The sequence below is a fragment of the Empidonax traillii genome, unplaced genomic scaffold, assembly GCF_003031625.1.
Source record: "Empidonax traillii isolate 1590-97213 ecotype Southwest subspecies unplaced genomic scaffold, ASM303162v1 scaffold544:size423439, whole genome shotgun sequence".
In the NCBI taxonomy this organism is placed as follows: domain Eukaryota; kingdom Metazoa; phylum Chordata; class Aves; order Passeriformes; family Tyrannidae; genus Empidonax; species Empidonax traillii.
The window spans coordinates 343,103-369,123 of NW_020955737.1; the positions used below are offsets into that span (position 1 = coordinate 343,103).

Consider the following 26,021-nt stretch of genomic DNA (forward strand, 5'->3'; position numbering starts at 1 on the left):
TTTAGCATTACCTTCTTCTTCTTTTTTTTCTAATTTTTTTTTAATACTTCACATACCTAGTCATTGCTGTAACTTTTAAGTATGGATATCATGATTGGGTTCAACTGCAAATAAATTAGAAACTGAAAAAATTAGCACAATATTTTTGGAAAAATTTGCCTCTCCTCAATAACCATATAGGGTTAGTTAGATCATCTTATTAATTCATACCTCTTCTATTCATATACAACCTTTATAGATAGGATTCTGCTGGGTATACGAACACACACCTGGAAGGACATATTAATATTCAAGCTAAAAATAATAGCCCATCTGGCAAATAATCAGTTATTTAAATAAGCTTAAGCGAGAAACTAATGAGACTGAAATCATGACCTACTCATATAATTATAATTTCTTATAAGAAATATTGGCTTCAAGTTCCACCTACACACTGCTAATGACAATCTGTTTTGTTTTGTGACTATTGTTTCAGCAAGCATTCTAACACTTTTCCCTGTATCATCCTTAGCCTCCTGAAGTGAGGGGCTCCTTGCAACTGTAAAAAGACATAATTCAATTCTGTTGTGATATGTGGTGAAAGCCTGTACAACAATTAGATGGTGAAGTGCTGCATGCAGTATTTATCATTCTAATCTCACCTGTTTTATTAATTTTGTGGATTTTTTGTCTTTTTAACCCATCTCTCCATTTATTTCTGTATGCATTATCTATGCAATTCCAGCAGACTGAGATAGAATCTACAGGCTCAGCTGCAACAGGAATAATAAGAATGGTTACTAAATCTGTCATTAATCTCTTGTGAATACAAAGAGACTTTTGGAAACTCTCTGAATATTCTGAAACCACATGAAGTTCTATTTATACAACTTCGAAAAAGACTATATGTTCCCTGTCTTCTTTTTTATAAAGACAAAGCAACTTCCTATTTGCACTATTTGGGAGCAAAAAAAAGTCTTTTTCTTAAAATAGAATACCTTATGAAGACTTCATGTCTCTAAAGTTAATAAATATTAAAAATTAACTCCGATATTCCTGTGTTTATATTTTATCTTGAATCATCTATAATATTATACAAAAATGAAGTGTCATTTTCTCTTTTCAATAAAAAATATATTTTACCATTGTACTTAAAGGGAAATGTGAAAATTTCTGTATTTAATAAAACACTGATTTCTTTCAAGTTAGAATTCTGTAGTTATGTCCACTCATGGAAGTCAGTGGAAGATTCTGGTTGTTTGATATTTACAGTGTTTAAACACATTTGAAAGTATAAATTCAAATATTATTTCACAGATGGTATTTTATTCATTTTATTGCTAAGCACCTATCTGTTGCAAAGCACTACTCAATTGAGGGCTTACTCAAGTATGGAAGTTGAATGTAGCATCCTCTTAAGGACAATGGTGCACATTTTATAAAACAGTTTAAAATGATAAATTAATGCTAAGAATCAGAAAAAAAAAAAACTGACCTTGTTTTATGCATACTGTAATTAATAATCACAGCTCACTCCATTCTTAGGATATTCCTAGTTTAATCTTTGTCTAATTAGCATGCTTCAGACTTAACCTTCAGGCAACATTTAAGCAAAATCTTTCCTAAGCTGCCACCCTGTACTTCACAAGGTGAAGAACAGCAGCCCTAACAAATTAACACCTACTTTCAATTGAATGTCGCTTCACCGATCAAATGAACCCTATGACCTTAATTCTGCTACACTTGAGCTCCAAAAGTTATTTAACCCAAATCATTAAGGAATGATTGATTTCCAGTAGTCTTCCAGCACAGAAAGGATACACCCATTCCAGTTTAAGCCTCTTGGCTGGTAGTTCTACTTTTGCTTCCAAATTGTAAGATTCCACTTGGTCTTTGGGCATGTACATGGTAACAGGACGTCCACGAAGAAACATTTTTACGTATCCTTCCTCTACAAAAGGTCAGAAACGTTCAATGTTACACAAAAAAAGCCATCAGGTGAGAATTTCAGTGCTCCTCCATCCCTTCCCACATAACAGCTTGGTGCATTACAATTACAGAATGGCATGCAATCTCAGACTTAGAAATTTAGCAGGTTGTTTTATCCTAAATCATAATCACTAAGCAGATTTTTTTAAAAACATATGAAGTCCCTTTTCCTCTAAATATTCTGAGTAGCAGAATTAGAACTAAACAATGTCATGAAGAACTACAGAACTGAAAGGTCTGAAATAGAAACTTTTTTTGGTGAAAAATAATATTACAATATTACATTTTTTAAATATTAAAAATAAAGGGAAATACATCAAAGATTACAATTAACGCAGAAATGCCACTTAAAATTAATTTTATTTTTTAATCAATGTTTACAGTTGAGCATCAGCATCTAAATTATTTTCCAACACTCAGTTGCATTCTTTGCATCTCAGTGTAAAGATACACTTTACACTTGATACAGTGCTAGAGATACATTCGAAATAAGAATCACAAACAATTAGTAAGAGGAATCATGCTGATGTACATGCAGAAAAGATATGTGCTTCAAGAATTACTAAACATTGAAAAAGGAATGACAACAATGACAGCACATTAAAAGAAAGGAAAATGACATACAGGAGAGAAGCTACAAAAATTGGCTGACAAAAGTAAACATTTCTAGAAGAAAATACTAAAAGTAATGTGTTGAATTGGTAAGAAATATTTTGGGGGGAGAAAAGCAGGGATTAATAACAGATCTGGAAGTACTGACTTGGGGACTTCATGGGGCTTATAAAACTAGGAGATCTGGGAAATGCCATGAAGGTCTGACTAGGACTTTTGGGAAGTGGCAAGGCCAAAGTGGGTGTCCTGTGAACTTCTGATGAAGTTTGTCCAGATTCAGAACGTGCTGGCTCTTGCTGCTCCATCGGCAGATCAAGGGGTTCAGCCTTGTTCTCATGCGAATCAAGCAGTTTTGGAGTCAGTGACATCTGTAGAGTTACTAGACAGAATAATCGTGGGCACAGAGGAAATGGAAGGGCAAAAGTAACAAAAATCATGTAAATGAAAAAAAATTATACAATTTAGGACTGTTAAAATTATGCTATGAATTGTTAAGTATCATTACAACTATATCTTTTTTTTTTTTATTTGAAAACTAAGGCTTTATTTTAATTGAAAAAATGCATATGCTACAAATCCTGACTAAATCAATAAAAATTATTGGTTGAACAAATAAACATCATAGCTATCCTGTATTACCTAAATGTGTATTTTGCCTTTAGACTAACTCATGTGGGAAAGAGATCTACCTTAACTGTCACAGTAAAGTTCCAGCTAGGTCTCTCTAGCTTCATTTACAGAATTCAGACAATAAAATGAAAACAACAGAAAACTTAATGCTAAAAAGAAGTGATAATAATGGTGAAATAATGATGACAGAAGGTTAGAAGTTCAAGATGCCTGATGAAAATGACAGAATATTGGAATTGTTTCTAAAAGTCCAATAGATCCGTATTGGAAAATAAAATAGAGGGCAGAGCATTAAATAGCAAAGCATTACAGACTATTTGTATGCGCATGCAGCATCTATTTAATGAGCTTGAAACACATGCCAGCACTGCTGATGCTGGTGCACTGGAAGTCAACAGATTTTCAGCAGTGACAACTACTGACTTATCAAAGACCGGGAATGAAGGAAAGTTTAATTCACTGAGCTGCTTTTCTCATCTGAAGCTTATGGGACTCCTAAAACTTGCATTTAGCCATCTACAGTGGAACTATTTGACCCGGTCACTCAAGACTGGGAAATACCAAGTGTATACTAGCAAGTGCAGTAAACTATACCAAGTATATTATAACAAGTATATAAGTTACACCTTCAGAACACACATGTGTGTGTCTCTTTCTGCTAACTATTAAAGAGGAACTTAGGCTGACTAGGTCAGGCACGGGACACAGAACTAATACTGTGTATTTACTTCTAACTTTCAGTAAAAATAATTCTATTCATTCCATTCATAATTAAAATATTTTTTGTTCCTATTCCAAATATATTATCTACACAATCAATCAATTTTCACAATTTTCTTTGTACTTTTCTTAAATAAGTTTTTAAGACAGAGAAGTTCTAAATGTGAAGATATAGATGTAAAGACAGACAAGCATAAATCGTAAATCTACGTAGACAGACTAAAGGTGAAATTTTAGACAAATGTATCTTTTACATCTGCAGTTTTGTAAATTTGAAATTGTTGCAAAAATTAACAATTACTGAACTAAAATAAGGCACAAGAATGCCAGTAGGATCTGCAAAGGAGACCACCACTGACTGCAGGTATAAATTTGTACAAAGAATACACAGAGGCAGAGACTTTCTAAAAGACTTTGCCTTAAGAACAAACATTTTTTGCTTTATCAAATTTTACATGTATTGCAAAGCTGAAAGATGCTGATTAGTGGGAAAACTGTTAGGATATAGCTATCTCTAAAAAAGCAGATAAATCTGTGATTATACCACAGATATAAACATGCATCCAAAATGTGCATATTTACACTACCATTTAACTAAAGCTTTAGAAACCAATATGATTTGTTTACCAAATGTAACTCTGCTTTATGACATTGAGCAAAAAGCACTAAGAAATCAGTTGGAGGCCTAGGACTGTTTATTCAGCGTTCAGAAAAACTACAGCCTACTCAGTAAGAAAAAGCAAGGGAAAAACCAAGGCTTCTATGACCATGTTAGGCTAAGAGCGAAACAGCCAACAAAGGGGCAAATTCTATACGCATTTCAGCAGAAGTGCAGAATGCCACTTCAAACACAGTGAACATTCACATGTTGCCATATAGCTCTCTCAACATGTTTTTTTTTTCTAATTCAAATTCTTCAGCATAAGTCCACAGGAATGTAAATTATAACCCGTTCTTATGATTAAAGTGCACCTGTGGGTTATAATTCAGTAGACTGTATAATAAATGGTACAATATTTTTGTTTAATTCAAAAGAACTAGAAGTTTTAACATTGCAAAATGCGCACAAGTTGGAGAACAGCTGTTTACACATTGAGCTTTTATCCCACCATTTTGCTTCGAGAGCTATGAGGTTTTGGAAGTAAAGCCTACCTTTGCAGTGTGTCACACGGCGCTTCCCTTGTGATTACAGAGACAGAGACAGAAGGGCTAGATAAAGATGTGTTTGAATACAATAAACTCACTAAATACCTGCTCTATGGGCTGTCCAGTTGTATTCTGCTGCCGGCTAAACTGGGGCTTGGCAAAACATTGAGAATTACCTTCTAAACCCTTTTCCTCAGTTAGGGGCTCTGTTTTGACCTACCATTAAAATACCAGCTTAAGCTCCATTATGCAACTATATATTTCAGTAAAATACCAAGTATAACCTTCTTTAAAAAATTATTAAATTCAGTAGGGATTTTGTCCAGGTGAGAAGGACACCTGTGTAATGTCTGTTTAATTACTTATCTTCACCCATGGGAAAAATATCAGAAGTATTCCAAACACCTTGCTTACATGGTGTAATGGAAGGAGAAATGTTAGGCAAGGAAAGTATGTTCTTTCAGTATCTGTAAATCAGAAGTTTTCTGTTTCTAAACCAACAGTTTCCATGGAAGGGACATGAACTGTGATTATATTGTCACAAGAGACTTAAGGGCTTACTTAGTTTCATGTATTATTGACTTCAAAATCAGTTACACTAAACCTCGAAGTATGGCTTAAGAGCTTTGTTGGATGCTGATCAGTCAAGGCAGTAAACAAAAGATCTTCAACTTTTTCAGCTTAATGTATGGTTACCGTCACAGAATTAGGCATAAAAATAATATGATACATCTGATAAATCAACAGCGCTTTTTCCCTTCCTTATTTTTGTTAAAATAAAGCTTTATTTTAGTTGGCCTTAGTTTTTCAGAACAAAAATAACTGTTATATGTACTATTCAGCTTCATATTTTTCTTGAGATTTTTCTAAAGTTTCAACTATTTAATGACAAGGACAAACTCTGCTTTCACTTTTATCTACTATTTCACTTTCAAATCTTTTAGCAGGGATAATACATAAGTAGAAAAAGAAATTAGGTGCTTTTCAAATTAAAGATAGACTACCAAAACTGAAGTAAAAAAACACCCTTTTATTTGTTATTTCACAAATTATAACATAAGGCATTGGGGCAGATGTGGCATTCTTCAACAGTTGTAGAGGGTTCCCTTTTATGATTAAATTAACATGACAGCATCATAGCTGGAACTCTGCATTGCTCTAATTACTAAAACATTAATACTGCTTTGAAAGGGAAGACATATGTGAGGTAAGAAAACGTAGCCTTTTTTGTTCTTGTCTTCTTACAAAGCACTGTAAAATAAACCTATTGGGTCAATTAAAACTAGAGCAGACTGATCAGCTTGTTAAAAATGTCACCAGCAGCCTGTAAGTATCATGTTTAGATTTCCAATCATAGTTTCTAGCCATCCACAAAAGTGGGAAGTGAGGAAGAAAACCCAAACAAAAAGCCCTAAGATGTTATCACAGTTGTTATCAGCTTAAAAATTTTTTAAAATTTCCTACCTGCACTGAACATTGGTTCCTTGGGTTTGCTGTGAAAATAATGAAGAAATTACTATTTACAAAGCATGCACATACATTCTGTACATAAATGTATCAATACAAAAATTAAAATTTAATAAATAATATATAAAATTTTTGTGTGTGTACACATAAAAATACTTTTTCACTTAAATTATTTACAAGGTAAATCACCAGGCAGACACAGTTAAAACCAGTGAACATTGAGGCACCCTGATGGCAATTGTTAAAACTTTTATATACAATTCTCCTTACATTCTCAAAATTATAGATTTTCCTCCACTAACTACCAAATTCTCTTCTTCTGCACAGTTAGTCCAGTTACAGGAGAACACAGGAACTGGTCGTGAGCAGCTGCGTCATTTTTGGTTTCCATTCAGTGAGATTCGTTACTCTAAAGCAACCAACAACTGTAATAAAAAGCCAGGAATAAATCCTTAGCCACAACATCTCTTTGCATATGCAGAGCAAGGTATCACTGTATGTGTGGGTGTTCGCTTTCTTCATAATTTTGTTCTCTCTGGATTTGAGCAACAAACCAAAGTTTGAATCCTCCTTTTCCAAAGAGTCCACAGAAAACATGGAACTTCCCAATTGTTCCTTGGTGAATGGCAGTACTTGCTAAAACATAGAAAGCACATAAACGTGATTTAAATGACTTCTCTTTGTCACTGCACTGCTACCTGGAAGACAACCCGAAACTGGTTTGTCTTTTTGTCTTGAGAAAAAAACTGGGAAAACTTGAGGGGAAAATCAAGCGTGTTGAGAAGGAAGAGGCAGAAGAACTGAGAAGCATCCTGGATAGTACTACCCTGGCCAAAAGGAAAGGATCTTTGTCAAGAAATGCTAGTCATTTGTTTTCTTTGTCCTCTGCTCCTGTAAATCAAGCTTGAGGGTGTTGTTTCTGAAGAAGCATGAAAGGGACAAAAAGCCATGTTATGAAGTTATTTTTTCCTCCCAGTTCCTCTTTTTTTACTCCAGTAAAACTTTTGAAATATCAAATTACTGCTGTATGTTTCTTAAGGTGATCCCAAAAGCACTGAAAGCCCTATCACTGTGATGGAGAAATGCTGAAGCATGAAGTATTCCTAGAGTTTGATGCCATCTCTGCATCCGCTCTTAGACTGCAGTGAGTAGATATGGAGAAACCAAAAAAAAGAAACAAAACTGTGCTGGATTTTTGCACACAGCCTTTTTTCTAAGCATAAAAGATTTTCTCTCACTACAATAGAAGCTGTAGCAAATAATTCTATAGTATTTTTCCTTTTGCCTTGATTTGACAGTTATATTGAGAATAATATATTTAATAAATGATAAAACCAAACCGAATTAATTCTGATTCTTCTCTCGATTTAGCAACTTTCCATATCAGCCTTCATCTTAATCATGCATCAGAATTCATGCTTCAAGCTGGCATACACAGCCAATGTCATCTATATAAATAGCATGATGTGTTGCCATTGTTAATACCAAGATGAACATTTTCTCTTGCAAATGAAAATATTTTTAGGAAACAAAAAAATTCATGGGATGGAGCACTAGTCAGAAATGCTGCCATATTAGAAACAAAGAGTCCCTAGCTCTGAACAGACCATGCTGACTTATTCAAGCTAATCAAGCTAATGTGAAAGGTTGATTTATGACAGTAATAAAGTAAATCATGTGTACTTTCTAATTATACAAATCCTAACCACACATACAGCTCAGACCTCTGGCTACCCTTTTGCATGAACTTGAGTCACATCCTACTTATCTAACCCTCAGGAAGGCTTACCCCTGGCTCATAACCACAGGGAGTTGGGACACTTCATAGAAGCATGTGAGATTATGCTCATCTCCTTACTCCTTATGCTTAAAGCCTCTTAAAAGAGCTTTCTATAGCATTCTGGTTTTGCATAACAGCCTATAACTCTATATACTTTGAAAAACAATGATTTCATGATTGACTTTTTAGATTCCTGCTGTGCATTCTGCTTTAAGCTTCATCTAAAAACCATCTTAATTCTAAGAATCATAGAACAGAATCATAGAACACAGAATATCTCAAGCTAGAAGGGATGAAAAGGGATCATGGATACAAATAAAAAGACTGTGAGTGGATGGCTAGGTTAACACTCTCTTCCTCACCCTTTCACACTACAGTCAGCCCCCAGCAAACAGAATCCTCATCATTTGTCATCTAGCCCCATGACTCTTGCTTTATATTTTGCATGGTGACCCAGCTTCAAGAGGAAGCACCAGGCAGGTCTTTAGCCAGACTCTTCCACAGAATAGAGACACTCTTCAAAGAGAGGAAAGCTGGGGTGCTGAACAGCCTCAGGCTGCATGGGATAGAAATAAGGGAAAACTTTCTGAACATTCAATGATTGTTTTCATGGCAGTACCAACATCACTAGCTCAAGTTAAGGCATTCTAACACACGCTCTTGATTAGTTCATTGGGATACTTGTACTTCACTTAGGCATTGCATCACTTGTGTGCTGGACCTCCTTCCCAATTCCTAAGTCAGTGATTTCAGTGCTGTTGATCAACTCTTTGTGGCCTAACAACTACAGAATGACCCAACTACTGAGTTTCTGTTAAAATAGTACAAAAAAAAATGTATCTGAAGTATTGGGGTCAACCTTAGAGCTGAAATAAAATTTTGCAGATAACCATTATTTTGTTGTGATATTTTTATTTCTCAGTTATTGTGAAATCAATTTTTAAGTAGTACAGGACATCCATGTAGCTAGTAGAAGCCATAGCTTTTCTTAATTTAAGTGAACAACCTAATTAATATTCTCACCTTATCTCTTTACTAGCTTTAACACATAACTAATTTCAGACAATTGCCACCTTAAGCAGGTAGCAGGATGAGGGATATATCCATAGAAGTCTTTGCAAGTGTATTTAGATTTTGATGGTAGATCTTCCATTGCATAAGCCAGACTGAATTCACCTTTTGGATACTTGATCTAATGAAATTTTTTACATCAGATAAAATGCGCAGAGCAAGGGCACTGAAAGATCACGTTTGTTAACACTTTTTCAAAAAACTACAGTGAGTTACTACAGTAAATTGAAAAAGCAATGAGATTTACCACTGGTAGGTGAAATATGCTTGTTCATATTCCAGAAACAAGTCTACCCATCTAATTATAGTAATTTGTTTTGTTTGTAGAAGATAGTTTTTTTTAAATCAATGAGGCCATAGCATAAGGGCTGTTGCTATAATTCGATATGTGCGATAGAGTAGGAAGTTATACATAGATGCAAAATAAAAAGTAAAGCCTTAGAAAAAAATCCAACCACTCCAAGAGGTCAATACAGAAAACAGCAGTTCCATGTTAATGACTTCACTGAGGCAAAGCAGCTGCACGAAGTTACGCACTGCTGCAGCAGTTCACAGAATCTGAAGCTTAAATTAAGAGCAAGCTGTTTTCTTAGCAGTCCCTTCACTGGCCATTAATTTTTTTGCTTATTTTTGCCTTTTAAAACTTCCAGGGTTACTTGTCCCCAAGAGTGTTTATTTTTGGTGTGCTGATTCAGATGGATCAGGTAGACATTCTCTTCTGCTCTGAGGGGCAGAGACATTTAGAAAAAATTTTGTCCAAGTCTGCACATTCAGAAAGAGACATGGCTGCTAAGTAATCTAATAAAAGACTGATTTTCCTCTCAAAAGTAGTATTTATTTATGGATATTATGTATTGCTACAGTTAATCTGTTTTTCAATGATATTTCAGTCTTTTAGAAATTCTCAAGTACACAAATCTTAGAAACAAAACCAAACCCACATATATTTATTACGTGTTGTTTATAATTTTGTTACATAAAAAAAAAATAAGGGGAAAAAAAAATTCAGATGCTGAAATAAAGTCAAATTTCCATAAGTGCCAGAAGGCCCAGTCCCATGGAATTCTGTCAGCTTCTCAAAACTTCATTTGCATGCATAGATGCACAATGCCAAGAAGACATTTAGACTGGCTGAATTTTTAGTTTGTGTAATTATTACCTCTTCCTTGGTTACAATTTTATAACCTTTTTTCTGATAGTATTCGAAATTTTTTCATTATTTCCATAATTTGCTAAGCCTTTCAGAGAGTTACAGAATATGAAAGGTTGGAAGGGACCATGCTTTCCAGGAACCTCCTGGACTATTTGTGCTTTGCTGTGTTGCTTCTCCAGCAGATGTCAGGGTAGTTAAAATCCCTCACCAGAACCAGTGCTCCTGACTTTGAGGCTGCTTCAAAGCTGATTGTAAAAGGCCCCATACAGTTCCTCCTGCTCAGACAGCTTGTAGCAAACAGCCACAAAGTGTCATCCTTACTAGTCTGCCCTTCTATCCTAACCTAAGCTAGAATTACTTTCATTAAGTTTGCACACTTGCAATCTTGCTTCATAACTGAAGACATACGCCAGAAAACAAGCTATTAATAATGTAATCCCCTATATTTGGGCTGCCAATTAGGTCAAAACCAGCTCAGTCACTCCTTACATCGAGCAAAGATGCTGAAGGGACTTAAAGGGAGAAACGTTTTGTGCCACATGATTGACTCACGAGCAGCCTAATGACTCCTATAATGGCACTGATGCCAAGACTGAGCAGGTAAATTGGGTTTTTATGTGATGTTCATTAACAATGTTTTTATGGTCACATCCTCTGTGAGACTGTGTAACAGTACCATAAACATGACTTCCTACATAGGAAACTGCAATAGAATAGTGAGATGGCCAAGACTAAAATCTGTCAAGGAAATACAGGAAAGAGCCATTTGACCTACACTGACAAACCTCAGTGGAACAGCTAATTGTTCAAGGCCTTCGTAGGTCTGAAACCCTTGCACAAGAGATTCACTTTTTTTTTGCACTGCCAGCAGTACAAAGCAGCATCCTCAGAGACATATAGAGAAAGGTATCACTTTATCTTGCTTCTTTGGATAGCACTTACATGCAAGCCTCTCTCTTGATTTACCTTTAATCTGGTCCTCAGATGAAGCAGTCACAGCTTAGAGATTGGCTGGGTATCAGGCTACACATGGGGTGTTGTGAGTGATTGCTTTCCAGAAATTGTTTTGTGTTTTCTTCCTCTTTTCTTCACTTTTTAAACTACCTTTATCTTTACTGACAAGTTTTCTCACTTTTGCTCTTCCTATTCTCTTCCCTCATCCCACTGGAGGAGAAGCAGTGAGTGGCTGTTGGTACTTAGATGCCAGGTGGGGTCAATGAACCACAACAAGGAACTTGAAGAAGTACGTCAGGAGTATGAAGACCAAGGGAAGCCACTAAGACACTGGAAAAAGCATGTTTTTTCACTAACTTTGCTGGGAAACTCTAGGTTCACACACTGTTTATGGTGTAGAAATAACACAAAGAAATTAAATCTAAATAGGAAAACCTGTTTTACTTGAAATGTTTTGAAATATATTTTTGTCCAACTGTTTGCTAGTTGTTTGCTAGACAGGAGAAACTAAGTTCACTAAATTAGAGCAGTAGGCAGAGAAAGGAGATAGGTTTTAGGTAACATTACCTTTCACTGTTCTTTTTACCACTAGATGAACTGCTGGTGGAACCAGTGCGGTTGCGACTCCCTTTGGAATCTCCATAGCTTTCCCTCCGACCTCCTGGGGACACACGCTCAGCTGAACTGGTTCTCTTAATGGTGCTAATAAAAAAAGGAGCAAGTTTTACAGTGGCACTTTTAAAAGTATGTCTACGATAAATATTTTTGAGAAATGTATCGAGTAGATTGTTGACTCTAAAAAATAACTACAACTTTGTTTTTAAATATAACTTGATTTGTTGAAGAGCCTACATAAGAGCTTTGCTGAGTACCTAGTGCAACAGAAAGAAACACACTGCTCTATCCTTAATCATAAAATAGAAGATGGGCTAAACCAGTTTCATAAAATAAGCTGCAATATCTATTTTTCCAGGTCCCATTTCAAATCTCTGATTACTACTTCACACTTCTGAACTTCTGGACTCTCTTAATAAGAAGTGAAAAATTTAAAGAGAAAGCATATTACCTGACACCTCCAGCCATACAGAGAATGCCAGAAGTAGGTCAAAATTTGAACACAGGCAAGCTAACTTTGGATCTTCATTCAGTATCAATTATTCTGTAGTTCAAAGCTAGTTTAAACATACTCCAGACTGCAATTAATGGTGAGCTGGCCTGCATTTTTTTCTAAGCTTGTCAAAAATGTATGTTTCCTACTTATATGTAGGAATAGATTAGATTCCCCACATCTCCTGACAGGGAATTTCTCAAAGCCTCAAAGCTCGCCTTACCCTCTCACTCTTCAACCATCCTCCCTGCCAAGATAGTTATCAGGGAGCTCTTGTGAGATTTTTCAGCACCCTTTAGACATCCAGCTCTCTCTGATGGAAAAAAGTGGGCCAAAACACAAGCAGTGTTGCTTCAGTAAATTAAGAGATGCTCACTCAGAGCTTACACCTAATAAGAGACAAATTATTGTGGATATTCCTTAGCCTGAAGCACTTCCCCCTAGAGCAGTGCTTCCTCACAGGAGAGGGAGCACTTAAAGGTGAAGCCCCAGTGTGGGAGACTCTTTTCACTTTGCTGCACTCCCTTGGCAGCAGAGGCTCAGGCAGCAGCGCCCAGGCTGAGGCAGAAACCACCTGCAGCAGCTGAACCACAGGACTCACTGTCAGGGTCTCATTTCCCTTCACTCCAGCCCTGTGCTGTTTTCTCCCTTCAAAAAGCAGAATGTCTCCTTTACCCATAATATCCCCATACTACTTAACCACCTTCAGCAGCTCTCTCACCCCAGCAGCCATGGAGACCAATGATTGCTTTCAAGCTCACATCTCTCCTACCCAAATCCCAACCACTTTGAAAACTTTAGTTCTTTCTATTTTTGCTCCTCCAAAGCCCAGTCTCATCCTGTCACACCTTTTATCATCCCCTTGACCTCCACACACCCCTGGGAATGCTCTGCTCACCAAAATGCTCATATTAAGCATCCTTGAGGACTACTCCAAACCTCCCCATCAGCCCCTAACAATTATCCCTACCCTGTTATCTAAGTCAGCTCCTCTGGCTCTGTCCCACTTTACGTGTGTTATAAGTTGGCTCTTCATAACTACAGAATACAAGATAGACTTATATGTCTGATCAAAAAATGCTCAGCTTACCAACTGTACACTACCGTTGATACATTTCATTGTTTGGGTTTTTTTAAAATGCATTTATTCCTGCTCCCCGAGGAATTTTTACCAGCAAGGAGGGGAATGTTTCAACTCCTTAGCTGAGGCTCAGCTACAGAAACAATAGGAACACCAAAACCAGAGTCTTTCTGCAAAGCAATCACCCTTCTGAAAAGAAGGTAGCCCCCATCCAGGGCAGATCTGCAGAGCTGATGCATGTTAAGATGCATCTCAGGTAGCTTGACAAAAAAATCTTCTGGAACATGCGATGGTAGGACAGATGTTCAGTGCTGCATTCTTGTAATAAAAACAAGCTTCAAATGATTAAGCTGAAATTAAAAAAAAAACTCTTTCTGCAGAGAAAGCGATGTAAGAGAGCGAGCAGAATGCAAAATTACACACAGGCACAGAACAAAACACATTCATAGGGAAAGGGAAAACACAGTAACAAGAATGTAATTCTGTCTTCATTTCAGAAATATGTCTCCTACACTAGCCTAACATTATCCAAGTCATCTCAATGTCAAATGCATGAAAAAACCTTTGCTAGTAAATTAAAGAATTTAGTGTTAATATTTAACTGTTCTCCTTGCATCTCATAACATCATCCAATTTAATACTACTCCAGTTTAAAAAAAATAAAGCCTTGATACTGAAAATGTTTACTCTACATAAAATAGTTTTATTAGCATGAGTCCTTCCACTATTATATACAGTAATTTCAAAAATATCCTCTCTGTGTGATTTTGGAGGATCAAACCTTTATTTTGGCATCTTTTCCTGGTTAGGGAAACTTCAGTGTAGGCTGATGTTGATGCATATTTTTCTGGTTAAGCAAAAGAGGCGTCAACATCAGCCTACACTGAAATTAACTCAAGAAATTATCAAATTATACTAATCTTAGAAAAAATGTAAGTTAGAGAGGCAACTTGAAAATAATTTTCATGTTGCCTGGGGTTTTATTTTTATAGCTATCAACACGCAAAAGATGAACTGGTGGATAAAAAAATGAAAGGGTGGAACTTACACATAAAAGTGTAATTCTATCTTCTTTCTGAATAATGAAGTGTCATATCAGTATAAAAACTACTTCTACCCAAGAATTCTTTTAAACCCTTCTGGCTTATGTCCGTTACTGCTTAAACTGATTAGTAATGCCATCTTCTGACAAATTTTGTTTTCAGCTTTCAACAACAACAAAAGCCAAGTGAGAAGTATTAGCAGGTGGTTGGAAAAGGGGATTATAATTCCATTATTTTAACTCAATTTTGGCATATACGTATTTTGGCAGCTACAGTGTTAAACACCAATGATTATATCCATGGCTAGAGTAGATATACTGTCACCTGAGGAGAAATTTAAAATTACAGAAAGCATTCACTTAAACTACAGGTTTGTAAGAGTATAACTGGATTCCAGAATTTGAATTCCACATCAGTGATATGAAAGGAGAGCATTTTCAATTATTTAAAAAGATAACACTCAGTTAACATAACTTTTAACTTGTTTGAGACAGCAATGTGGTCTAACACCTCTACAATAAAAATTATGTTAGTATGAGATAATGCAGATACTATCATTGAAATTATTACAATCTAAATTTTGCAATGCATTTATCAATGATGAGAAAGTTTAAAACACGTTCTTGTGAAAATGTTGAAAATAGCAATTACAGTTCTACCATGTTAATGCTTGTACTAAAACAGCCACTTTCTACATGTTGAAAAGAAACGGAAAGGAAAAACAACTGAATTTCAACACTACAAAGCTATTAAGGATCCCTCACCTTAGAGCAGGTTTTTTCAGTTTGCATGCATTGAGAAGATTCACAGACCTGCTTAATCCAGGTTGAGAGGTGCGTAAACAAAGCAGAATAAAAAGTGAATGCAACAATAAAATGTGGAAACAAGACATTTACAAGACTTACATTAAAAGACATAATTGCATGCTTTCAAGATATGAAGTCACGTGCAAGAGTAAACAACACAGTGCTTATTGACTCAGATGTTTGATCATTTCAAACCATACATTTCAGAACACCAATGTATCTTTGAATGACAAAATCTCAGCAGTGCCCCAATAGACTGACCATTTGTAAAGCGACTCAAAATTAAAATAAAATAAAAATCAAAGAGGCTATCAGAAGAAACAAGACAGATGATCCAGCTAGAAGACAAAGACCATTAAAAAAGCAACAATAAAGACAAGAAAATAAATCCTCATATATGTGTGTATATACACTGCATAGCATGAATGTTTTAGGTGCTTGCATTACTGAATTGTGATGAAAAAATCTGGCCAAAATTAAAAAGTATATACCTAGTTACCAAAATTATTTGGGAAAATATAAAAGCTTTTTAATAAAAGAAATTAAAAAACAGTGTACAATGCTCTTAAGACAGTAAATGATGATATTAATATTTTGAAACTTGTCTAGCACTCATTCTGACCCTCATTTAAATCAATTAGAATAAATTCAGGAATAACATATGACTTTAATTTCATTATGCCTTTGAGCAAAACACTCTAATAACTTTAATTGTTAGAGATACTGTGAAGTGGCATAATAGTTTTGCCACCCGAAGTTCAATGGCGAGGAATTTCTTTTTTAATTTATATTCTGATAATTTTAAAACATTTTCTTTGAAAGTCAAGTGCTAAATAGAACACTTAATTGCAGGTTTGATAAAGAGTTTGTGTGTGTGCCAGTTACAAACTATCGCTGCCCCCAGAACAGAAAGCAAACATTAATTCCAGGCGACTGAACAATTTCCTAGAGGCCATGTGTTTAGAGTTTAGAAGAACAGGAATTTATCATATTAAAGTATTTTATTCTCCCTACAAACAAAGCTCTTTATGTTTTCTTTGTTCCTGCTTCTTCCTTTTGATCTCCATTGTCAGAGTTTTGCACCATTGTAATACTTTGCAATCTGCTGGGGGAGAAAGAATGACTGATTGTCCTCTTTTGAAAGGCGAAGTATGTGCTAGCCTGCAGCCTGCAGCAGCATCCCTACTGGGAAAGGTATTGTCTGCATTCTCCTCCCTTAATTTTTTTTTTTCCCTTTTTCCCCCCTCAACTCTTGGAAAAAAAGCTATCCTAGATGAGTCACAAAAACCTAGATTTTAATTGGGAACACAAAACATTACTACTATGTGCTGGCCAAATTCCAAAGACAACTTTAGTCTTAAGCAGCAAACTTCAAGCCACATTACATGCAAAAGGAAGAGTGCAGAGGGAAGGGAAAGTTCTACTCATGATATGCTAAACTTATCTTACTCAGAATGAAAATTTTGAATAATTTTTCTAAGCTCAAAGTTCAGAATAGAACTACGGCAGCATTCAGAAAGCTAGTACTCAAAATAGTCTATACACTTCTACATATATTAAATATGTAAATATATTAAAATTAAAATTAAATCCTCTGATCAAAGTGTTTTTGTGAAGATAAAGTGGAAACACTTTACAAAGCCAGACAATTCTTGATTGTGTATCTGTGTCAGGTGATTGTTCAGCCCATCTTAAAATCACTTCAGCTCTTCGTTAGCTGGCTTGCACCCGGAGCTGCCCAGCTGTGTTCACATGGCTCCCAGAACCTGAGTGCAGCAGCGCCTTTGGTGCTCAACCAGAATTTTTGGTCCCAGGACCACCAGGCTTTCTATCTCGCACTGTATTACCACGATATACTTTTATAATCCAATTGATCTATGATCTGGATCTGCGCTTTTGCTCTATTTAGGTTATTTCACTCCTTCCTTAACTTGGATAATTGGGTATTGACTATATGAGATCTGAATGCTGAAGGGGGTTTGGTGCCCTCAATTCTAATTGAAGTCAGAGTCAGTTGAGGTTACTCAACACTTTGCAAGATCTGGATCTAATTATCACATTAGACCCTCTAACAACCCAGTGATATCCAGAGATACAAGTTTTACATATGGAAAAGCAATATCCATAGAGGTTAAATGATTTGCATAAGGTCACTGAGAGAATATGTGGCTGAACTCAAATAAAAGCCTGCTAGTTCCACCCTTTCAGCCTGGAGCCTTTTTTATTACCTCTAATTTTACATTCCTGCCAGAAGAAGTCATTTCCATTTCAAATATTAAATGGGAAATCAGAAAATGTAGTGAACTCTGAACCACATCTCCTTGGTAATCCAGCGAGGCAGATAAGCCGTATACCAACCGGTGGGTTCAAATGAGTTAACCAACACATTTAATACAGCTATTGTATGAACTGAGATTGTGTCTGCAGACATACCAGCAAATACATCCATTTCTAGGGAGTGGAATGTATGGATGCACACTTAGTACCCACGCTATTTGCATATATTTACATACACAATGCACAACATACTGTTTCAAGACACAGACTGATGTCATTTCAATTGGACATCATGCACTCAACGTAAATTGTAAAAGTATCAGAGAAGAGAGGAATCAGAAATTATTTGATTGTAAACCCACTTTTCATATGGCAGTTCAGTAAAACGTGTGAAGGACCCCATTCACCTGGATTTTCTTTTGAAAATGAGGTCATAGGAAAGAAAAAAATGGAAGAGGGTATTTTCTACTACAGTAATCCTAGCAGATATTTGTCAGTCCCAACAGCAGACCAAAAGCTTAGAAGCTGTCTCAGCAAAAAAAATTTTTTCCTTTCTTACTTTGTTTTTAACTTTTCTTTTACTTTTCAAATTTTACCTTCTTTCATATTTTTAAAAATGTCAACATTTTCAATTCTGCACCTATGTAGTATAGGAAAATTACTAAAGGTATCCAAGCAGAAGTTACGTTTTAAAACACCTATAAACACTTAATACTATTTAGAGCTGCTATGCCATGTGACTATATTTTGGACTAAAGAATATCTACACGACAAATTAGGTGTAGTTCTGAGATCACTCTATAAGAAAAGAGCACTGCTTAGCATACTTCAGAACTGAAAAAAATAATTCAAAATTTCACACCATTTATAAACTGTGCAACACTGAAAGAAGTTTCTAACACAAATAAACAAGTCCTACTCCTTGAAAAAGGACACTATTTGATATTGCTGACGTATTTCCATTACTATTTTATGCATAAAATAGTAACGAAGGAAGAAGGGTCCAGTATAAATATGTGAATATATTCATCCTAATGGATGCATAATGAATTTGTCTACTTGACTGTTTACAAGAAAGCTATTTGGAACACTTACTGTATCATCTTTCAATACTGAATATGTTGAACACCATATTCAAAACCACGAAATCCCATCAGTTATTTTAAGGTTCATTATCAAATGACTAGAGAATAATTTACCAAAATGAAGTTTTGCACAGTAATTCCTTACCATTCCACTCTCTTCCTCTTGAAATATATTTATAGGCAAGGCCCAGAAATATGCTTTAATATAATTTAATAGAAGTAACATTAAAGAACAACATTTGCATATTAAAGATAATCAACACAGAACTTTAGAGTGTTTGAACAGTAATTCCACAGCACATGAATTTACAACTGCTTTTTTCAGGATGTAGAGTAACCCTGCTCTCCTAAATACTCTTAAAAAGTGTCCACCTAGTACAGCAAAACTGCCCAAGTGTATTTTTACTTTTCCAAAACTCAATATGTATATTCATGTTGCATATTTAAAGCAATTTCAGCCTACCTTCTTCAGCAAAGAGAAGAGGAAAAGCACAATAAAGGGACATTAAATACCCTGTGGAAGAACTTCTCGTACAGGAACCAAGACAGTCTAGAAATACTCCCTAATGATGTTCTATACAGACTTTCCCACTCACACGCTGGGTATCCAGACTGCATGTGAGTTAGGTGGAAGGGCTGCATGGTGTCACTTGTCCACAGGGATCCTAAGCTAGGATAATGCCTCCAGGCTGCAGGCAATACCAGATGGACCACTTGAATTACGTAAAGGATTCCCAGAATAAAGAAAGCACAAGTAAGATCCTGATCTGCACTTCAACCCCTTACTCCGGGGCAGCAAGTCCTCTGCTGAACCTCAGAGATAGAGCATAAAGACTCAAGAATCACACTCTCTGTACACAGGTGAAGTCTGCCAATGCTTGTGCTCCCATGTGTTTTAGAATTACTCTTGAAACTTAATTAGGGAGAATGAAATTACAAGAATTATTAAGAAAAAAATATTTTGCAGAGCAAAAAATGTGTTCTGAAATTCAGCATATACAAAATAGTACTCTTTTTTAAAAACAAATTTTCTTTTCTAAAAGGCAAGTTCTTTTACCCATTTTCAAATTTCTGATACTATAGTTCTGATAAAGGAACAGTTTAGACAGTATTTTCTTTCCTGCTCTTATCTTAAGGGCTTGTTCGGACCAACCTGCCAAAACCTTCAGCTGTAGTGAGCTCCAGTTCATAAGAGCTCACAGGAGTTCATTTCTGGGACATGAGCAAATATGGTATTTTCCATTTTTAATTGTGCACAGGATAGCTTCTCTCCTCTCTACAAGAACAAAACCTGGAGTTTCCTGAAAATCAGTCCCCTTCAACACAATAACAAAGAGTCGCATATCCTTAGTCACCATCTCCCCTTCAAGGAAAAACTCCCTTTACAAGAAAGATCTCAGATCTTAGGAGGTTAATGCTCTCATCTCTACAACCTGCTCTCCTCAGAGCTGACAGCATCATCACTACAAAATGATGAGGATGACACAAAAAAGAAATGTACAAAAAAAAAAAAAAAACAACCAAACAAACCCACCCTATTATCCCTTACAGACAAACCCTGCAGCAGATTATCACCACAATAACTGCCTCACATAACTTGAACTTGCTTCACCCAGTTCATTCCGTTCCTTATAACCTAGATGTATAAAACATTTAGCCTACTTAAAAACAACTACACACAGAGCAAATTGAGACAAGGTAGCAATTTTTAAAAGGATTTAAATACATGCTAATGGAAAGATATCTAAAGATGGATGTTTTCATTTGCATAAATATGTGCTAGGCATAGAATCTTCCTCCTCCCCAAGATGCTTCTAACATTGCACATGCAGTTTCTATGATAATTTTCCTAGTGAGAGAAAACCACCAAAGGTAACATACTGATTTGTAATGATAGCCCAGTTTCTCTGCAGATTACGTATTTTCTACTAGCTACTAAAAGAATTCTTGCACTACTTTTCACATCATGTTGGGCAACAGCACAGTCAAAATGCTTTATTCTCTTTATGCTAGACTCTACTAGCAAGAAAACAACACAAACCAGTAAGACCAAGCTTTGTGCATTCTTTCAGTACTCATGGTAGAAACCTTAGCTGTAATTAGAATGAATAAATTTAAACCCTCTTAGAATGAAATCCATCTCCTTTTCTTTCTGAACCAAATATTTAGACTGCTGGTTTGAAAGTAAGAAAAACTACGTATCTAGAAGGTCAAAGGAGGAGCTATCCCATGTTTTCAATCCTGTGGTTATAAGGTTTCTCATAGATGCCTACCTTTTTGCTGCCGGTGGTACAGTCTCCTTTCTGGTTCCTGATGGAGAAGGTAAAGAGCCACTTGGTTTCTTTGGTAACACAGTTCCATTATTAACTGTAGTCCTTAAAGGCAGGGTTTGTACCAGTGGTCTTGCTGTAAAACAAGTATAAGTTTTATGTATATAAAGTGTATGTATGTATAAGTAAGCTCCTAGATCAAGGAGCTTACTGGTAAGCACAAAAGCAGTTGTTGCCACCAAAAACAATCCTGCTCTCTCCAAACAACAAAAGTCTGGATAGTGTCCAGACGAGTGCTAGAAACGAAGGCAAGCTGTCATCCTAGAAACTCCTGCTCTTCACTCCTCAGTACTCCTGAAGGTTTTCCACAAGCAAATTATGTATTCAGAAATCCCTATTCCCCCAAAAAGGTGTTCTTTCAAAGAATGTGGGCTTATGTTTGACAGAAAGGAATTGTACCCTTTATTCAGAAAACGCAATTGAAATCAGCAGAACAGTGGAGTTAATAAGCCAGCATTATCTACCTACATTTTTCTGATCAAATGTTGGCTAAAAAGAAGATATACATGTCATAGCTGTAATTAGTATTAAAATAACAGAACAGTTCCATTCAAGCAAAAGTTAGTTCCAAAACAGTGTTTAAAACTTGCAAGCAGTGAGTACAAACATGGAAACTACTGTGGATCATAGCCTTGAAACACAGACACACACGTAACTAGTGCTCTCTCTACAGCAGGGAAAAAAAGCTTGAATCATTTGAAATTTGACAGGACTTTGCATAACAAGCCTGCTTTGAAATGATGCCAGAAGCCTCTGCATTCAAACACCACCTTAGGAACATAAGATAAAATTTAACTGAACTTGGAGAGGATGGCACAGAGAATACCTATAAAATGTTCTTCGAGAAAAGGATAAGAGATCTAAAAAGCTAAACTGAAACAGTACCAATTGTATACAATTCTAGGTTATATTTTAACGTCTTACTGTAGCACTGACAGCAAACATTTATTGACTTGTTCACCTGAAGTTTTCATAGACTGAACAAAAGATAGATGTGAAAGCCTGTGCCTTGAGAAGATTAGGTCAGTAAACATGATCTACTAGGGAATGCAACTTTCAAGACAAATTGTCTCTAGAAATTTTGTTAGAATATACACTTACTCATTATGTATTCATTATGTATTTGTTCAGAGGAGAGAAATTCATAAAAACAACCTATATGGAAATACCAAACGAATGAGGCTCATTTGGCTTAGAAGAGTGAAGGATTACAGGAAAACAAATCAACAGACATAAAAAAAGAATAAAATTTCCTCCATGCTCACTGATGCCTTCCAGTCCTGGCTTTCATGATCTGTTTTAACAGATTAATTCTGTCTAAAATTTACTTGGCTTCTCATGGCTCTATTTATTTTTTTTTATGGAGGGATTCAGATATGATAATTCCATTTACTTCTACATTATTCATTTTTCCAAGTTAAATACTTTTTACAGTCTTGTGCTGGATGCTCTGCTGCTTATCTCCTGACTAATTGCTGCACTGCAGTAATTAATCTCTATGTATAAAACTGAATCTGCTGCATGCTACAGAATCACAGGTAGCTACAGTTGAGCAGTTGTGGACTTGTTCCTGGCAAATTTTCTGTAGCTCAAAAAACTTTAATGAGGCTTTGAGATGACAAATTAGAACAGCAATTAAAGTTACATAAATAAATGATTAAAATATTTTCCTTCATTATAGTTATATATATAAAAAAAAAAAGGTCTATTAAAAACCAGCTAGAGTGTGCTTACTCTCTTAACCTTATGAAATCGAAACTAGCAGCAGCCAGGAATAAACCCTGCAACCTTAAACAGAGAGTTTGCTTCAAATCCAGCACCAACCCACAATCCACACTCCTCGAACTAGAGGTCATCTAGTGTACAAAGCAACACCCATGAAACTCTTACATAGCACTCAGGAAAGCTATGCATTATTCAATTAATCCTGTGTACTCTGGAGCTATTTAGTTTTATTTATGACACCTAGTTCACACCAGTGGTAACTGGCATCCAAGTCACACAGCCCCAAACATGCCATTGCTGTTAGAAGTCAGTAACTCAAACACATTGTTGTGATTGGTTTGTCAGTAGTGCTTATTTTGAAGTTCTGGTGCTTCAAGATCTTACCTGGGGTAGCAGGACTGACAAGTTTATCAGCCTCAGCAGCAGCTTTTTTAATCATACTCTGATCTACGGATTAATAGGGCTGTTAAGTTTACAAACAAACCAATAATTGCAAAAGGAAAGAACAACAAACACGGGTAAAACAAAGGCAGGAAGCCATACTGAACTCCACCAAGTAGTTGAATTAAATAAGAAAGGGGGGAAAAAAAAACAACAAACCCTAAACAAAAACTCAAAACACCATTAGTGAAGGAACTCCACAAATGGACAAGGTAAGCCACTCCCTTTCCATGATGTACACTGCTTTTAAGCTGCTTAGGTCAAGTCTAGAACAAAAATACCCACAAAGACTGACAACAAGCTCACATTTTTCCATTATAGATTTCAAAGTTTGAAAGTTGAAATCTTTAAATCAAGTTGATATCTGAAGTACTCAGAAAAACGAAGTAATTTGTGCCATGAAGCTTCTTGTTCCAGACTTTAAACAATACAATGGGGATCCTGTTTTTCCAAAGGCACAGATGTTCCCAAACACACACACACTTTTAATCCTGAGCTACTTCATCTATGGATCAAATGAAAACAGCAGCTGACAGCAGCTGACAGTACAGTTCCAACCCCAGTTTGCATGGACAAGAATTCTAGGACAATCTGAGATCTTATTCCACTTTTTAAAATTCAAAACATGGAATTAATCCTTAAATGATAAAAGTAAAGTAAACAGCTCCAGTTCATGCAGCCCAAGCATGAGAAGCCACCACCCCAGCTCCTGCTTTGTCTAAGCGAGCCCCTCTCCTAAAAGTCTCCATCAAGAGTCTCTGTAATGCTATTCCAAACTAAAATACTTATGGTAAGTAATTGCATATATTTTTTTATAAAGTAGTTGTGCCCACTATAGGAAAGATAGGCCATCATGTAAAATTCATCATATTTGACAAAACAGTTGGAAGAAAGAAGTGATCAGAATACTTCAGATTCTGTTTCATGTTTATAATTCATGTCTAATAAGGTTGACTACACTGATACAACCGATGTACAGAAAAATTAAATCTCTTTACATAAACTGTCACAACAGTAATTATTTCCAGAAATTAGGTGGGTTTAGTTGGCAAGTACCAGGACTCATTTTGGTAATTTGCAATGGAAGAGCAATTAACATTTGTAGTCCTCCATTTGCATCATTACAGCAAAACTTCTTATACTGTAATTACACGCACATGGTAAGAAGCAGTAATGTCATATATATGTTTTCAAAAAAAAAAAAAAATCCCACAAACAAACAAAAGACCCACAAAACCAGCCATAGAAGGCAGAGGGAAAGGCTTACAGCAGCTTTCCTTCAATGTATGTTGAACTATGGTTCTAAATCTGCCATGACAAAGAAAGCCTCTCCTGATTTAGAGTTCATCTCTGCTCATAGAATCCACAAAAATCTGGTCTGTATTTTGCTAAGTAAAGCCAGCAGGCAAGAAGAACAGATTTGGTTACAACTTGATAGTAATTACTAGACTTTATTTCCTCCACACAACAGATAATATCTATTTTACAGGCAAGATGAACCCTCTTAATCCCTTGTACAACCAGATTTGATGAAACATTTTATCACAGTAGAGGCTATCTTTAGTAACACTTAACTTATCTGATATTTAATTTTTTTAAATAAAAGACAAAATGAGGAGATTACAACAGAAAAGGAAGAGAACACAAAAACAAGATAACAGATATTTACTGCATATTCTGTCTGACAACTAGCATGACATATAACCAACTAATAATTTGGCTCTGTAATTATGTCCCTTTCACCTTTCCTCATCTCCTGACACAAAAGTTTGTGACAAACATGACATCTCAGTTCAGCAAATTAATTGAGTGGTTCCCCACCCAGTCTGTTAAATCAATGACAAAACTGAATTTGAAAGTTGACTGTTGTGAAGTCACAAATACATAACTGAGATGAAAGGAAGTCCTAACTTCCAGCTGAGAAAAGTACTAATCCATAATTACATAACATACTTCTGATGCAAATTAAGGTTTTGTCTTATATCAAATATCAGGACCCCAAAAGAAACAATTTAGCTTAGACAAGAGAGAGCCTGTGAAGTCAGTCATACTTACTTTCTACTATTCTTCATCCTAAGACCTCTCAAAAATACCTTATGCATTTCTGCTAAGCTCAACATAGGCAGTCTCCCAGGCCTTTGTGGCCTCACAGACTGCAGTAAATCACACTGGTTGGGTTTTACCCAACCTTTATAACTGCAAAGCGCTGGATGTTCAAGTCCAGCTTTTCTGATCTGTGCACTGACAAACCTGCTCCTGCAGAGCAGGAACCATGAGAGAGCACAGTGTGGCACATGTGACACAGCACAACATTCTGTCACATCTGGCACCTTGCTGGCTCTGGATCTGCTGCTCTGGAACATGGTCAGGCAACAACCACAGCTCTCCCTTTCCTCCATAGCTGAGCACTTAGTATTGCACCATCTCCTCAGTCACATCACCTCTGTGCTGGCTTAGAGCTGTATTATGTCCACACCATTAAAAGAAACTTAAGACATTTTCAATTTAATTTTAATCTTTAAGTTTACTTAAGTTTAATTCATTTTTTGTATTAAAAAAATTTTGTATTAAAAAAACCCCAACCTATTAGGAGTTTCAGTCACAGAAAATAATGCCCACCCTGA

The 26,021-nt window shown here is 36.0% G+C and overlaps 1 protein-coding gene across 11 annotated transcripts in view; it reads right to left on the minus strand.

Moving 5' to 3' along the window:
- EML1 (EMAP like 1) overlaps nt 1-26,021 on the minus strand; it is an 81,294-nt gene that overhangs the window by 27,467 nt on the left and 27,806 nt on the right. Inside the window, exons 3-9 of one of the 11 annotated variants that reach the window (XM_027897495.1) lie at nt 23,341-23,403; nt 21,175-21,307; nt 15,498-15,545; nt 12,069-12,203; nt 6,541-6,569; nt 5,083-5,109; nt 1,801-1,930 (exon numbers count right to left, since the gene is read on the minus strand). In XM_027897495.1, coding sequence (XP_027753296.1) covers nt 1,801-1,930; nt 5,083-5,109; nt 6,541-6,569; nt 12,069-12,203; nt 15,498-15,545; nt 21,175-21,307; nt 23,341-23,403 — 565 coding nt within the window. The other 10 variants (XM_027897497.1, XM_027897496.1, XM_027897506.1 and 7 more) reach the window with 10 other exon arrangements.